Source organism: Centrocercus urophasianus, unplaced genomic scaffold, assembly GCF_019232065.1.
Source record: "Centrocercus urophasianus isolate 14NV4802_14NV808 unplaced genomic scaffold, USGS_Curo_1.0 seq_28, whole genome shotgun sequence".
Lineage (NCBI taxonomy): Eukaryota > Metazoa > Chordata > Aves > Galliformes > Phasianidae > Centrocercus > Centrocercus urophasianus.
Genome location: NW_024884844.1, coordinates 4,322,602 through 4,338,607, shown reverse-complemented (window position 1 = coordinate 4,338,607; position 16,006 = coordinate 4,322,602). Strand labels below are relative to the sequence as shown.

The window sequence follows — 16,006 nt, the reverse complement described above, 5'->3', positions numbered from 1 at the left end:
CTGCAGGGTAGCTGAAAGGGAAAAGATAGAAGCTTTCTTCAGAATGACAAAAAAAGTTCTGAAATTAGCCTGGGAGTATTAAGAGATAAACTGCAGTTGCCTAAGAAGAGATGATTTTGATGCATGGGACAGAAAAGAATGATCAATGGTTCATGAATATACTAGTGGTAAACACAGTGACAGGAGAAAAAAATGTCTCTGGCTAATGTAATTGTTACAAATTTAGTAGCTTTTGCTATGAAAGCAGTTGCTGGAGATTTAAGAACAAGGCAAAGAAAAACTTTTTTTCAAAACGCAATAAATGTAAAAGCATTGGAAACTACCAAAAACGAGTCTGACAGAACAGGTACAAAGAAGTATGCTGCATTATACTTGTTGGGGAATCATTTGGTATTCCTCAACTTAATTATAAGCATAATTATATTCTCAAGACTCATTTGTAGAATGCTTGACCTTGGTAGAGGTCAGATACAAACGTGGTAGAAGCGAGGAAAGGAAAGAGACAGGTGGCAGAGGGAATGTGACGGCAAGGCTTGAAGTGAAGAAAATTGGAAAATAAATCCTGGTTTGGCAGGCGAGTGCAAACTGGAGAGCAGAACGGAGGAGCTGGGAGGGAGGGATAAAAGACATTGCATCAAGAGTCTTCTTTGCAGGAAAAGGAGCAAGTAAATTCCTTATTGAGATGAAGCTTGGCAGAGCTCACTACAGCATCAGGTGCTGACGTCTGGTGTTGGAGAAGAGGAGGCAAAAGAAGGCAAACTGTGACAGACCAAGCAGGGAATCTGAAGGCATCTGTTCCCAAGCCGTAGGAGGAAGCTAGGTGGATTGATGCTACATACAGCAGTTGGGCTCTGGCCACTTACAGGAGCAGCAGGTGGGAACTGCTTCTGACCCAGTGTAGAAGGGGCTAGAAATACCCAGAATTTTGATGATGGGATGGGAGAGGGGAGGAGAGCCAGCATCCCTAAGTTCTGTGCTCCCATTCTACAGCAGTAGATGAAACTTGGGAAATATCTTCTAGACTCTTGATAAATCAATCCCATTGCTTTTATTCAAATTGGTTTCCTAGAGAAGTATTTGATTTTATATTAATCAAGTGTGGAACTCAACTGCAGCATGTACTACTAGTGATACAATGGTATTTGGAATATGAAGCTTTTGATGTAGATGTAAGCAAAAACAGAGTTTCAGGTTCTGTCAGACTCACCATTGATCACTGAAAGGATTGCTACGTCTCATGGAGGTAAAGTTCTAGATAACTGTAGCCTGCTTGGAGCCTTCCAGTGTATTTAGGATTGGATGTATTTTGGCTTCAAAATTAGTTGGAATTGCTGAGTAGTAGAGGAGCTGGGAGAAATGTGTGGGGAATTCAACACTGTTGTTTCTTCTCTTCCTTTGTACTTTAGAGTTCTGTGTCGGTAGAGCACAGATGGTCTTAGATTAAGGAAAAAACATGCCAGAACTGCAGGCTAGGCTCAGACTGGGAGTTAAGCTTGACATGAAATAAGCAGAAGGCTGTAATTAGCTTATCAAGAGCATTAGACACCTGGCGGAGGAAAGCAGGTTTGTAACGCACGGTGTAGATAGAGAACAATAAAATAGATACTGAAGTATGTTTTGTGAAGCATGGGGGACTTTTCATCACTGGCTTCCTCTCCCAGCCCAGTCTGATAATGTCTGGAGGATTCCTACTTATTCTTGGTTATTGGTGATTTATCAAAAGTGATATTTTCTGACAGGCTGTGATTGTGAGCACCAAACCTCACAGAAGCCAGAGAGTCAAAAGATCAAAATCTAAATGTGTTGTCAAAACCTTCCCTGGAAAGCTCACACCACACTTGCCTGTGTACCTTGTGTGATCCCTGACTGTATTGTCATCCCACTGCTTCCTTCTGTTCTTTCTGCCTGGCTTCTGCAGCTGCCTGATGTCTTTCACACTAACCCAAGGGTTGAGGCTCAGTGGGGCAAGGATTGCCAGTTAACCGCAAGCAGAAATGGTTAGAGAGTGCAGTTGAGTTTTCTGTGTGCTACCACTGTGCATGTCAATATCCTGCCATCTAGGAACAGTAGTGTAGATCCTTTCTCCAGATATGCAAAAGAAATGGAAATTCAGATATGTCTGCTGAATTGGATAAAGTACAAACACTCCCTCTATATTTTTTTTTTAGCTGAGGATTTAGAATTTGTTTTCTCCATATTCTTGAAGCTCAGAATCTATTGTTTGAAATAGAGAAGAGCAGGATGGAAAGTTTGTTTTCACTTCTGGTCCTCGTGCAACTCAGGCTCAGGTGGGATCTCTTTTCACTGTGCCTTGCAAAACTTTCCCAATCTCTCTGGCTTGCATGAAACTGTCCCTGGCTAATTAAAGTAATCACAAAACTTTCCTTTGGTCTTAATGCATCTTTCACTTAATTAAAGATTTCCAGTGCCTTTTTTTCTCCCACTTTTGGTTGCACTACAGCAAGCTTAAGTGCACAACCAGAAAAGAATGTTGATAGGATAAGCTGAATCACATGCACATTTTATTTGTTTAATTGCACACTGCCCCCTTTTTTCAGGCCAAGACAGGACTCAACCTGTGCTCAACCTCTTATACAATTTTAATGAGAATATATTGCAGTGTTTGTTACGTGAAAGAGTATTAGACCTCCCCTAATGCAATAGATGTGATTACCTAAAGAAAAACCAGAGGTACAGAACAGTGAAAATGGTATCCTGAGTTCTTCATTAGTCTCTTAAATACTGCACAGTGTGCTGATTTTTATTCCTGAATCTCAGCATAATTTTGGGGAAAATCAGATCCAGTTGGGTCATTTCAAATTTATTTTTCTCCCACTCAGAGCAGAGGAGTAAATGCTGAATAAGTATATTCAGTGATGTAACCTGGAGAGGAATAAAGAATGCAAGATCTTCCCAACTTATTTTAGAAAGCTGATAATGCAGAGAGGTTTCATTTCTGCTTTAAATGATCATATTTTTGATTTGAAGCATGTATAGGGAGGTTACCTTTCATAGCTGAACTCTTAATGTGGATGTATGAAAATGCACTCAGTTGACTGTGCAGGATTTGTCCAGTCTGTCTCAGAAGCAGAAAAAAATAAGAGCTTGTGTATTGGAGAACCCTTAACATCTCTACATAGCAGTGAGCCTCAAAGAGACACAATGGTAAGGAAATCCAGAGCAGAAAAATGAAGGAGAATAAGACTGCCTTGCTTGATGAAGAAGCACAAAGAAGACTATAGCCATGGTAAATTGATTTTGTGCTGAATATGGGCTGGTCCATTGGAAGGGTTTTTGAACCCTGTATTCCAGAAATCATTGTGCAAAACATTAAGAGGGGTCTGCTTAGAAGTCTTGTCACATCTATCAGTGGAGCCCACAAAAAGGAAGGAGGGATTTAGTTCTGAATGGCGACTCTGCCAAAGAACATAAAGGGGTGGGGATGGACATCTTTCGGCAGTAGAGGGGCCTCAAAGGAAGAATTGCCTTCATTTTACCAAGGGCGACCATTGCTGTGAATCTGTTCGTTTGCTGGTTTCTTAGAAATATCTTGTACCTTGTTGGTGGCTACTGAAAGGAAAAAAAAATAGAAAAAATAGAAAAACCTATTTACAGAATAGTGCTGGAGATGTAAGGAGGAGTGCTGTGTAGTGCCCACCTGGCCAGTCCAACCACACCTGTGTGTGCGTTGGCCGTGTATATATTCCTGACTTGTGCTTGACTGCAGTGGAATTTTTCTTTCACTGTTTTTCTCCGTGTGTATTTTCAACTTCTTTATTTAGTTATTTTATTGATTTATCATATAATCTTACGTCTTCGTGTTCACCAGTATATTTAGTAAATGTTTGTTGTCATAAGTGACAAACTGAATGTGACGTGGCAAGAAACCAAATTTCACTGTGTTAATTACTCAGTATACTAGAAGTCTTGTCTCAGTTATTGTATGCTTTTGATCTCCAGTAATAGGAAACAATGTGAGCCATCCTTCCCTAACATTTTCTGTGCTGCTCTCCAGTTCTGAGTGTTGTCGTTCATTTTAGTCTGGCTACAGATGAGAGCTTTAAGGTCTTTTTTTTCACTTTCCATGCCAAATGTCCCAGTTAACTAAGACTATCTGCTTGCATTTGACCCTATCCATAATTTTGCATACTTAAAAGCAATAGTAATATCCAATGGATTAAGTTTTCAAAAGAGAAGGTGAGTATTCCCATGCTGTACTTGCAATAAATCACTGCCATGTTAAGCATTTTCAAGAAATGTGAAGTAGATCATCAGCAAAATGAAATTGTTGCCACAGACTGACATTTTTCTGTACATGGAATGATAAAAACATAAACAACTAGGTAGATAGTGGAAACAGAAATCCAGTGCCATCTTTATCTCTGTTCTCTATAGCTGTATCTTTCTTCCAAAATAAGATCTTGGCATGTTCATCTAACATTGTTGCATAAATATGTAGTTGTCAGCATAAGCTCAGCACACAGCCACAGCAGAGCATGTATTCCATCTTTCTTTACTGTTATGGACAGTACTGCTATCTAATCTGTTGCTAAAACCTGTAATCAGGGCATCATTCCTTGCTTCCATGAGCTTTTTGGTTCAGGTGTAGCATCTTTTAACTCACACTGTTAGCAACTGCTTTGTCACTGGGTCACCAGTGTCTTTGCATCCTTAGGCTGATTCCCCTTTCTTTGGACTGTATCCTTGGTGTGCTGCTTTAAAGTTTGTATGAAAGTAACGGGCATTTCACAGGTCTGCTTATCACTTCCCATAAGAGGCTAACCACACTTTGAATTAGCTCATGAAGCCCACGTCTCTCCTCCCCTTGGTTACGTACGCCTTCTCATCTTGCTTTCTCCCAAGTGTTCCTTTGTGTCTCAGAAGAATCTCATCCTTGATAAACAAAATGGTTACAAAAACCTCAAAATGAGTCTTAGCTAGCTGAGACCTTTCCCTGTTGTGTGGTCATGCTCCATTGTCTCTCCTGTCCACTTTTGTGCACTGCTATCCACTGCTAATCCTAATGCCTCTCATTATGCTTATAACACATTTTGGCAAATTATGCTGCAGCTATACACGGGCTTACGCAGGGAGTCCTGAGCTTCAATGGAGGCTTAGGCACTTATCAACTACTCTGAAAACTGCAAATGTAGATGGCAAATCTAAAAAAATCTCAAAGTCTCTTTCTTGTGGGATTCAGCATTTAGTTACAACCGTTTTAAACTAGGGCTGCTGAAACTATGCTTAAAGCACAAGAGAGTCAATCCGCTTGCTTCAAACATGAGTTTGAACGTGACCATATGTCCCCAGGGTTGAGATGGCTGCTCTATTACAAGCTGTCCTTTGTACACTAATACTCACAAAAGGCTGCAAACAGCAGGTTGAAACATGGATGTGACTGTATTTATTGTTTATCTTGCAAAATATATTTCCATTTTAGTACTTGGCATGAAATGTTTACTGAAACTTCAGACAGTTTTCTTTCATAATAAATACTTGTATAGTGCTTTCCATCTGAGTGTGCTGTAGAAACCATGATCTGTTAAGCCTCATACAATACTCCTTCTAGATAAGGAAATGCACAGTCCAGAGTTGTAAATTCCTTCCTGACACTGCAGAGGGAGGGGAGGCTGAATTTATGGCCCTGACACTGTTTAATGGAATCCCCTGCAGTACAAGCGGAAGTTGGAGGCACCAAAGATCAGTTTTGGTTTTGTGTGTCAGACTATGGCCTTCCCTGAAATGTCAGAAAGAAGATGACTGGATGCATGGCATGGTGCTCATCTCTGCACCCGCTGTCTGTACAGCACTGATTCACACTGTGCACACTGTGATATTAGTGAAAAAATGCTATCAAGAACTCATTTTGTGCTACACAGGGAAGTTTTAGTTCCTAAGAAAGCGAAGTTTGGTGCTCAACTCTGCCTTTAACAAGCTCAGTGGCTTTTCCTAGCCGGTTGACCTCTCTGTGCTTGTGATTTTCCCTTCCTCCCATGTGCCTGTGTTGTCTGCTTAGCTTGTAAGTGCTGTCAGATAGAAATTCTTTCCCACAGCATGTCTCTATATTGCCTAGAAATATAAGGTCACCATCTCAGTCCATGCCTCTATGTGCTCCTGTAATACAAGTGAATAACAAAGGATTGTGAAGCTGGGAGAGGGGAATTGGTAGAGTTAGCCATTCAAGAGCTCAAAGCAACTGATAATGTTCCCCCTCCGTGGCCTTAGGTGCAGGGATAGGATAGCAAGAGGCTGGAGATTGCTTATAGAGAAGAGTTCCAGTTCAGAGATTAAAGTGACCAAAACTGGAACTGCTTGTGCATGTTTGACAGCCTCCATTTTGTGAGTGCGCCATTTTGAGGCCTTGCCAGCTGACTGGCAGCCCAGCCCTCCAGCAGAGCATGCAGCCAGGTCTGCCTGGAAGGGTACATGACGGGCACTTTGTTTACAAGAAACTTACAGCTTGAGTTTTACTGCATCCCGAAGGCTCTCAGATCACTTAAGGAAAATCAATTAATAATTTGATAAAACACAAAACAATTCCCTTCATCCACATTCCTCCTCCCCGCCCCCCTCCAAACAAATTGCCCAAATCCTGCGATCATCCTTCACACCTGTCACTGCACACAGCAGTGCCTTGCAATGTGCACAGTGCAGAACTACTTAGTGACGCTTGCCATTATGTCCTTTTGGTATTAGCTATCTGTTTCTCAGACATGTTTATCACAGTTTTAATAAATTACCTGTGTTGGAACTTCAGAAAGGGCCTCCCGGGTATTAAGCTCCCGTGCTCCGTTATTAGGAAGTTGGATTTTGGTAAGTTATTGTTTGTAGAGTACTATAAATGTGCCTAAATTAGACAAAAGACAATGCTTCAAAAAGGAGTTTAGCTGTCCACTTGTAGACTATGGCAGCATGTCTTTATGGGGAAGTTCTGGAGGATTTAATATGACAGAAGTAAATAAAATGATGGAAATGTGTTTGCAATATGCTTCATAGAAACCTCAGTTAAATAAGAGCTTTTTCATGGATTTTCTGGACACAGTCATTAGAACTGTTTTCCAGATAACGTTTTCTTCTTTGTGCTAGAAGATCTAATTCTTAGCAATTTTTTTAAAATGCTTTGGAATTTGCCTGGGAAAGGTAGATTTACACTGGCACTGTCCTGTGTGGAGATTGCAAGGTACACAGACACATAGAAATAAACTTCGTAAAGGCTTTTGTCATTATCAACAAGAAATCTGTGGGTTGTATTTTAGAGGTATAATGTGTGTTCATTGGTATAGATGAAAAGGATGAGGCTGGCAACAAGTAGGGCAAAAAAGTTGTCCTGGAGTTGCCACAGTATAAATAACACCCTGAATCCTAATTTAGCAAAGTTCTTAAGTACGTGATTAATTAAACTGGTCAAGTACGATATGTACTTAAATACATGCTTTACATCCACTGAATTTGGCAGTATTAAATGCAACACAGAAACATGGTCCCTCCATGTTCTTCTCTCTCCAGATTTGGAGAAGTTTCCACACCTTGCTATGGGATGACCTGGTCAAAGAACAATTTCTAAATGGAAACGAGAAACTCAGGAACCGAAGGCTAGTATAGTATAAGGAGGAGCTGCTTTTGAAGCAAGTTGTTTTTTTGTTTTTTTTTTTTGTTTTTTTTTCCTTTTTTTTTCCAGAGGTACGTTTCTGTGAACACAGTAGTGCCTTGTACAGTTACTGGAAAGAAAGATGTGAATAAATACAAGGAAAAAGAAATGGTTCTGCCAGCTCTGGTCTCCAGTACGCAATAACTGTCATCTCACAGCACCTCTTACCCTCCTTCCTCATGTATAACTCAGCAAAGAGTGATGTGACTAGCAGGCTCTGCCCAGGGTGCCCTGCACAGCACAAGCAGAGAGCTGAAATCACCTCTTGCTCCTCGGGCAGATTGAAGAGCCTCCTGTGTGCACTGCAGAGGAATGATAGAAATGGGAGCTTCTGCTGCTTGCAGTCCCTGCAGGCTGGAGCTGGGACATGTAGTGCTGCTTTGGCATTCGCTGATGTTAGCAGGAAACTGAGGAACTCACCACCTTGTAAAAAATGCCAGGCTTCTCACAGCTCCTCCTTTTCTGCAGTAATCCTGTACTTGTTTGTTCATTCTCTTGCAAGCATACACAATGTATATGCTTGTATTACACCTTTTTCCCCCACTAACAGGAGAGAACAGCATGATTCTGGGTCTGACCTCAGGCATGCAGGGCTGCCAGAAGCTTGTACAGAGCACTTACTGAATGGAAGTGAGGTTGGTAACAGATAGATTTGTATTAAGGGAGTTTAGAAATTAAGAATGGGTTTAATTTGCCCAATAAATATGAAAGTAACCTATTCTCATCCATTCTTCAGTTTCTAGTTTCAAAGCAGAGATTTGGGGCTACTTTTGCACAAAAAAAAAATAACCTGCAATCTGTCTTGTGCAAGTACAGCGCAGGGATTAGATCTATTAAATTCATATGTAGTGCTTTTAATAATTATAAATTGCTGGCCTGAATGTAAGAGCTGGTCCATAGAAGTCAAGGAGATTTTCACATCAGCATTTGAGAATGTATGTAACTATTGATAACAGGATTTGCTAGTGACAGACAGGTACTTTGGATGCCAACACTAGGATATGCAGGTAATTAAATAAATGTATCTAGAAAGCTTCTCTCAGCAGTGTGTGCTGAATAACTGATTTGACAGCACATGATGAGCTAGAATTTCTAGATTACTGTTGATCTGCAGTCTGAACTGGGAGCAAACTGTGATGCTTATAATTAGAAGAGACATTAACTCTTCCTTTTTGTGCTTCACTGTGGCATTTGAATGCTTAGATATGGACTGAGCTTTAGCCACTGTTGCCCATTTCTGTTAATCATCTTGTTGGTCAGTGTTAGACCATGTACATGTGATTATGTGACTCTCCTTCTCTCCCCTTTTTTGGAAAATCAGCCTGCATAGTGCTCAAGTCCATGCAACTATGGTGAATGGAAGTCACATTAACTGCATTTTCAATTCAGGAACAAAGTTGCCCATGTGCACAGATGGCTGGGCAGTCCTGCTCAGGGTTTGCATTGCTCTTGTCTTACACATCAGCTACAGCCCTGAGCTGGTTGTTTCGTTCACATGTCATGTGAATCCAGTGTTCTTCCATTCTGCACTTGGGCCCTGTGATTGTAAAGAGGTCCTCAAAGTAGCTGGGAGCACTGCAAGAAGCTGCATTTCTTTTGGAAAAATGTGTTCACTTGGTTGCTTAAGCATGAGACAGATAGGAAGCAGATAGGAGAAAGTGCATACTAACTTGCATTTGTATGTATTCTTGCTGCCAGCTTTGTCATATCTTCATCTAGGCGCTGTTTTCCATGACCCATGCTGTGAATTTAATTTTTGCTAAATGGGTCCAGAGTTTTCCACTCTACTGCTTTGGATGGGCAGGAGGTACAAAAATAATTCCAGATAACTTTTCTGGAGCTGGGAAATTTAAATGGCCCGGCCATGAGAAAATAATCATAAATTCAGGATAATGATACAGCTGGGTGACCAAAGATGCACGATGGTTACATCTTGTACATCAGCCAAGAGTGCAGAGGCAGCTTTTGTCAGCAAGAAGAAATAGTATTCATTTGGTTTATTGAGGAAGATGAGGAAAGGAGGGGAAGGCAGAGAAGCATTAAGATTAGGTAAGAAGGCAAAGGAACAAAGCATCTCTTGGAATACTTGGTCGTGCACGAATGTAAGTACAACTGTGTGCACACAGGTGTACTCCAGATGAGACATCTTTCTGAAGGTATCTCTGGTGAATGACCAGGATGTAGTTTAATTTAGAGGCAAAATGAATCTCAGGGAGAGGAAGTAAATGTAATTTGCAAAGGAGAGGGTTGAACAAATGAGTGAGATGCAGGAAGCAAAGCACCAGCATTGCATTGGGAGTTTGCACAGAAAACCTCAGGACAACAGAGATGACATATTCTGATCTGAAAAGACATCTGATCAATCAAGTAAAGAAATCAAGCCAGGCTAGAAAGCTTTTATGAAGGACACTGCCCTGGTCCTCTCACCAGGTACAATCCAAAGGCCGCAGCTACATCTGGGTGGGCAGTCTGGCAGAAGGATTTGTCTAGGCATTAGGTCAGCTGGCTGGTGCACGTTCATACCCTGAAGTACAGTTATTTAAGCACATATTTGCTGCTTGGCCTTGCAATTATATTTTTATTATTGACATGATGTTCTGCTTTGCAGGATCATACATATTTTCTTTGAGTCACTAGAGGTCACTGAAGTCACTGAGCCCTCGACTAGTTTCTCCCTGCCCCAACAAAGATGTGTGAGATTTGTAAAATATGCTCTGAATTGCCATATTGCTTAATTATCTTCCTAGCTCTAATGAAGTGCACCCTGACTAATGATGCAGTCACAAACAACATGTTCCCATAATTTGGGCTATCACCAAGAACTTCTGTTATCACTAAGACTCATCAAGGTGGTGCTTCAGAAGGCTGAAGGGCACTGTTGCCTAATAAAATAAAATGTTTTGGCACCAAAAACATAGCTGGAGGGGATTAGTGCTCTGACATGAGCAATGTTTACAGTGTGCCTCAGAGCTCTGCGTGCAGGTGTCTGGCAGGAAGAGCAAAGTGTCCCCTAGGAGGCCCAGATTCATCTCTGTAGCTTTACTACAGTTCCAGAAGACCCAGAGTATTTGCAGAGAAGCAGCGTTGATTTCTGTAGTAACCAACAATTTTTGCTTTCATTTTGCCCTGTCAAGCACTGTTAAGTTAAAAATGAGCTGTATAATTGTGAGTGGTCTGTCCCTGTTTTTGAAATGGAAAGAGAAGTCACCTAATAAGGTATCTTCTTTTCTGGAGTTGTTTTGTATTAAGCTCCTCAAAAATTGATCTGAGATACAAAACCACAGTGGATAGATGAGAACATGAGCCAAAATTCGTACTAGAGATCAAAACGCCAATGTGCAGTTGTTTCACAGATGTCAAAGGTTCCTGGCAGTTGCCAGTCAAAATTCCTTGCTCTTCTGTCATGGCTTATCAAAGTGAGTTTTCCCATCTAATGACATATCCTCTCTCAGGATATGGCTAAATGATCCTTTCCAGTAAGGACTTATTTCAGCTCTGACAAAAACACTTTTCAGGCACAAGCTTTTGACCTTCAGAGCCAGTTGGACTGCACTGCTTGGGAGATATTTCCCAAGAGACTCCCAGAGAAATATCTCTACTCTTCTCCCACCAGATTTTGCATGTACTTATAAGGACTCACCCCATGCCAAATGGAATGGGATGCTCAGCTAATGAACAGACGCCATTTTTTTGAAAGTGGAACAAGTATCCCTTTTCTAAATATTGTATGTAAATGCATTTGCTGGGTAGTATATTTCTTGTGATTATGAACAAATGTCTTCATGGAACCGAGTTTTTGGGGTTGAGTCATTCTTTTTTCTTAAGTAGTCTCTTCTATTTCCTGCAAGAAGTAGGATTTGTTGTGTGTCAAGGGGACAATTTCTAAGGAAGTCCAGTATTAAAAATAAATAAATAAATATTGGCTGTAGTGACAAAGAAGAGTTCAGATCCGGGCCAAACTTTGAAGCTATTTACTGTGTTGGTAATGAATTGAAGAGTGCTGGGGGGAAAGAAGAAGTCCTGACTCTTTTAGAGGAGCTTTGGATCTGTATCTGAACTTTGAAAGCATAGCCTCTCCCTATGAAACAGAGCTATATATTTTTTTGTATGCAGAATAATGTATTATGCATAGTACAGATGCTTATATGTATTTTCACCTCCAGCTAACAATAACTGCTTGAATTTCTTAGGACTATTTTTAAAAAATATTGAAGGTATGAAAGTTGCAGAGGGCATAGAATGATTGGGTGTGTTTCCAAATTACTTTAAATCTGAAAGTTCTGACACACTTCTGCTGGACTTTCCTTGTGAAGGTGTTAGTCAAGGTTGGCCAGGGAATCCCACCAGCTCATGGCTGAAGTCTTGCAGTCCCCAGTCAGTAGTGCCCTCAGCACTTTACTCCACGTCAGGATCTGACTACACTTCTAGGGCACCACAAATCACTATGCAACTTTTCCTCGTTTTCTGTCTCTGGGTTTTGTCCATCAGCTCTCAATTCTCATTTGATCCATCTCACTTCACTGCAGGATTACTTTGAAGGTGATAATCTTGAAGACAAATTTAAGGAGTCCACTATATCTGTACAGGACTACTTAGTTTTGCCATAGGGAAAGTTTTCATTTTGGTGATGAAAGCTGGTAGTCTTAGGTGTTTGGAGAAGGGGTGAGGTCTTATGGGACTTGACTCTTGGACCTTCCAGTTGAATGATAATCAGAAGTTGTACTTACATGTAAATCAAAGCCTTACCCCTGTTAACATGCCAGTTACTTCTGCTTCTGGACATTTCATCTTTTTGTCATTTGTGAGTGTAGTGAGCACAGTGGGAGTGAGATGCATGTTTACCGTCATCACACTGCTTGTAAATTGGGCTGTATAAATTAGCTGGAGATACTTGCTTTTGTGCTGGGAGTCTCCAGATTTGGTGGTTTGTGGCAATGTCGTGTGACCTGTGCATTTTGTTTTCTCAGGCAACAGCATGGGATTCAGATGAAGACACCAGGAGGTCTTGTCAAAGTAAAGGGAAAACAGAGGTAAGTTTTGCTTTGCTACAGAGATAGTATGAGTAAATTTATTTACATTATTCCATTAGAAATCCAGACGGGAAGCATCTGACACCAGCTTGAGTTTGTAAATCTTCAATACTTAGCACCCCAAGTGCATGAGCACCAAAGAGCAACCATTTCAAAGGCCCCCTATCCAAGTTATTAGACTTGCTCTACATGAAACGTAAAGGTAACCACATCTGGAGAGGACACAATTTGTGACACATCGAGGAGAAGAATGGGGGCAAGTCCAGGGTAATATCTTGCAGAAGGGTCTGAGCCTCATCAGGTTTGCTTAGTTTCAGTACTCAGCAGTGAGCTGCTGACATTTGGCCACATGGGCCTGTATTGAATATTTGTTTGCCATTAGAGCTCACCATTGTACAATTCACTTGAGAGTGAGAATTGAATCTGCTTGAATACTGCGGTTCACTTCACGTGGAGTATCATAGAACTCCTTAGGATGCTGGTGCTGTCTGCTAAAACTGTGGCTCAAAGCTAGAATTTTGCCCATACCACACAAGATCTGGAGTTAGCAGGCATTTCTGGCCGAGTCTTCTATCATGTTTCTGAGAAACTGAGACAAAACTATGTATATAAAAGAGGAAACACTGTGATTTTTTAAATCTGCTGTTGATAGTGTTCAGGCCTCAACTGAGAGTGTCCTGTTGTCATAAAAACTCTGCCATAAAGAGCTTTATGTCCAAATCAAAGGAGCTGGACAAAGGAGGAGAGCGTGAGCATCATCTTTGCTATAGATTTGACAGTCAAGCAGAGGACAATTGTGTAGCTTGCCCAAAATCTGGAGTTCTGCAGAGTCCAGTTCAGTTGTTCAAATGCAGGATTATATGATCTTTCATTGTCTTTTTATTTTTAAATAATAAACTTAATATGATTAGTGTATTAGCCTGTATATGCATGAAAATACTGGCTTGAATTGTGCAAGATGGGCAACAAAGAGGGTCATGTAATTGTGGAAAAAAGGAGTATGTTTATCCCAGAACATCTTTCTGAGTTTTGTATAAGGTCTACATTACGTAGGAAAACACCATGGAAAAGAAATAGATTATGTTAGGAAAACACCGAAAGAAGACAGAATTAAAAATTCCAAAACCCAAGACAGAAGGAATTTTTGGTCTTTATACTTCAAAATGTGTATTCTTACGAAAGGATTTTGCTCTTTTTTCCCATTGTAAAAGTTTTTGAGACTGAGATTGTATTCCATTGTTCCTGAAGAATTTGAATTTATAACCCAGAATTATTTTGTCATTACCCAGATAAAACCTTATGAGACTGCATGCACTTGACTGAACAAATTCTAGGATAATTTCAATTTATTATTTTTACTGTCATGCCGGAAGAAAGCAGTGATCTGAGCATCTTTGCTGCTACTGCCTCTGCACACTGTAAAGGCTTTGCCAAATATTTCTTGAAGATGAGGCCTGAAACAGCTGAGTTTATGCTGGTTGTGATCCAGAGCTTGAAACTGTTTGTTTGGTGCGGGGACCTGGGGTGTGCAGATCTGAAGAAAAATAATTAATCAGATTGTTAGACACCTCTTGACATACAATTAATGGCTAATGAAAAAAAAAAAAAAAAAAAAGAAAGGCAGAAGGATTCTGCAGCAGTTAAGTACACTGAGATGTCTCAAGTCTGTACCTACTCTGGTCTGTATGTCCGTGGTCAAGTCCCTCTTGGAAAGTCTACACATTCACTGCTTGCTATGCTGTAGAGGGATGACTTAATGCTAGCTCCAGAGCTAGTTAGCTGGTGATGAGCTCTACTGCAGCCGAGAAGTCCAGCTCTGACCCAGTATCTTTGCTCTTGGCTGGTTAAATGCATCAAGTGAGGGCAAGCACTAATGTGTTTCTATTTATGCTTTTGTGATGGTGGTACAAGAGGAGCTCTGTTAGCCTCAGATCTGCTTTGTCAAAACTTGACTAATGGCAGTTTTCTACCTACCGCAGATGATTTGATGATAAATATACTAAAGATTGTCAGGCACTTAGATATGTGGTGATAAAGGCTAGAAATAACGAGGACCTTTGGCTTCTATATTAATTCATCGTGTAGTTTGGATAAGTTATATGACTGGTTCATTTTCTTTGCCCATTTAATAAAGTAGGTGTTTTAAGGTGAAGTTCTCAAAGCTACCTAGTGTATTAAAATGCTTTTTTCTTATGCCTGTTGGGTATCTAAATCAAATTCTTCCCGCTGCTTAGAAAATCTCTTCCTGAAATGCCTTGAGCTTTACCGTAAGTAAAATAAGAAGTGCAGGAGTAAAAGCTACAAAGTACATATCACAGAAATATAATTACTGATTATCACTCCACATTTTAATGCCTATTGGCTAAAGAAAATGGAGATGAGACAGCTGGTTTCCAGATTTAAGTCTAGAAGGTACTATTTGGTCTTTTCTATGACACTTTATATAGTTCTGACCGCAGATTTAACTGATTATTCCAGCACTGAGCTCACTAACTTGTGTTTGGCTACTGTACCTTCCTGAGGAAGGCAGAAAGTTGTGACCATAAGGTCTGAAGCGAGTGGGATGACTTCACAGTTTGCTGGCTTGTTGGAATGACTAGTCACATTCTTTGTTAACAGCATGTGCTTTATTTCCTCTTTGAATCTGGCCTCAAGTTTTGAGCGGCTTTCTCATTTTGGTAACATGAAAAGCTGAGTTCTCCAAGTCTTTCTGTAAGTCATTTTTCCACTACCCTTGAATATTTTTTGTGTCTGCTTTCTGCACACTCCAATTTTTTACCTGTATTCCCTTGCCAGTCTCTAATGCTTGAATGTGATTAAAACAGTCTTCCACCTCTTTTTCTCTCTTCTCATATACCAGCAGTTTCATAAGCTCTTCTGTCATAGGAGATCGTGCAGAATTGCACAGTCACTGTGACCACTAAATACTTTTCCCAGTTGCTCATTTGGGTCAGTAATGTCCAAGGCTGTACACAGAATCTTTTTGTTCCTTGATCTTTGATTTATATCTTTTAAAAAAAGTATTTTGTTTGGGGCCAGTTCACCAACTAACATACATCCCTGCTTTGGCCTCATCAGTAATTGCTATTTTCCTAATCTTTGGGTTATCCACAAATGTTGGCTTAAAAAGAATGTTGATTCTGGACTAGTATCTTGCCATCTGGGTCCCTCCACGAATAGCAGGTCTGTGAATAATTTCTCACTGGAGGACTTTTCTTCAGTCCGCTAATTTATCAGATTTCCATCCATTAATATATATGTTCTTGAACCTGATTTTAAAAATTACTCTCAACTATATGTCATGTGGTATTAAAACAAATACTTCAGA

The 16,006-nt window shown here is 40.4% G+C and overlaps 1 protein-coding gene across 2 annotated transcripts in view; it reads left to right on the top strand.

Annotated features, from left to right (window-relative positions):
• The window catches only part of SEMA5B (semaphorin 5B), a 251,164-nt gene that overhangs the window by 160,343 nt on the left and 74,815 nt on the right, over positions 1-16,006 (top strand). For both annotated transcript variants that reach the window (XM_042827036.1, XM_042827037.1), the window contains one exon: positions 12,616-12,678. In XM_042827036.1, coding sequence (XP_042682970.1) covers positions 12,616-12,678 — 63 coding nt within the window. The remainder of the gene's footprint in view (positions 1-12,615; positions 12,679-16,006) is intronic.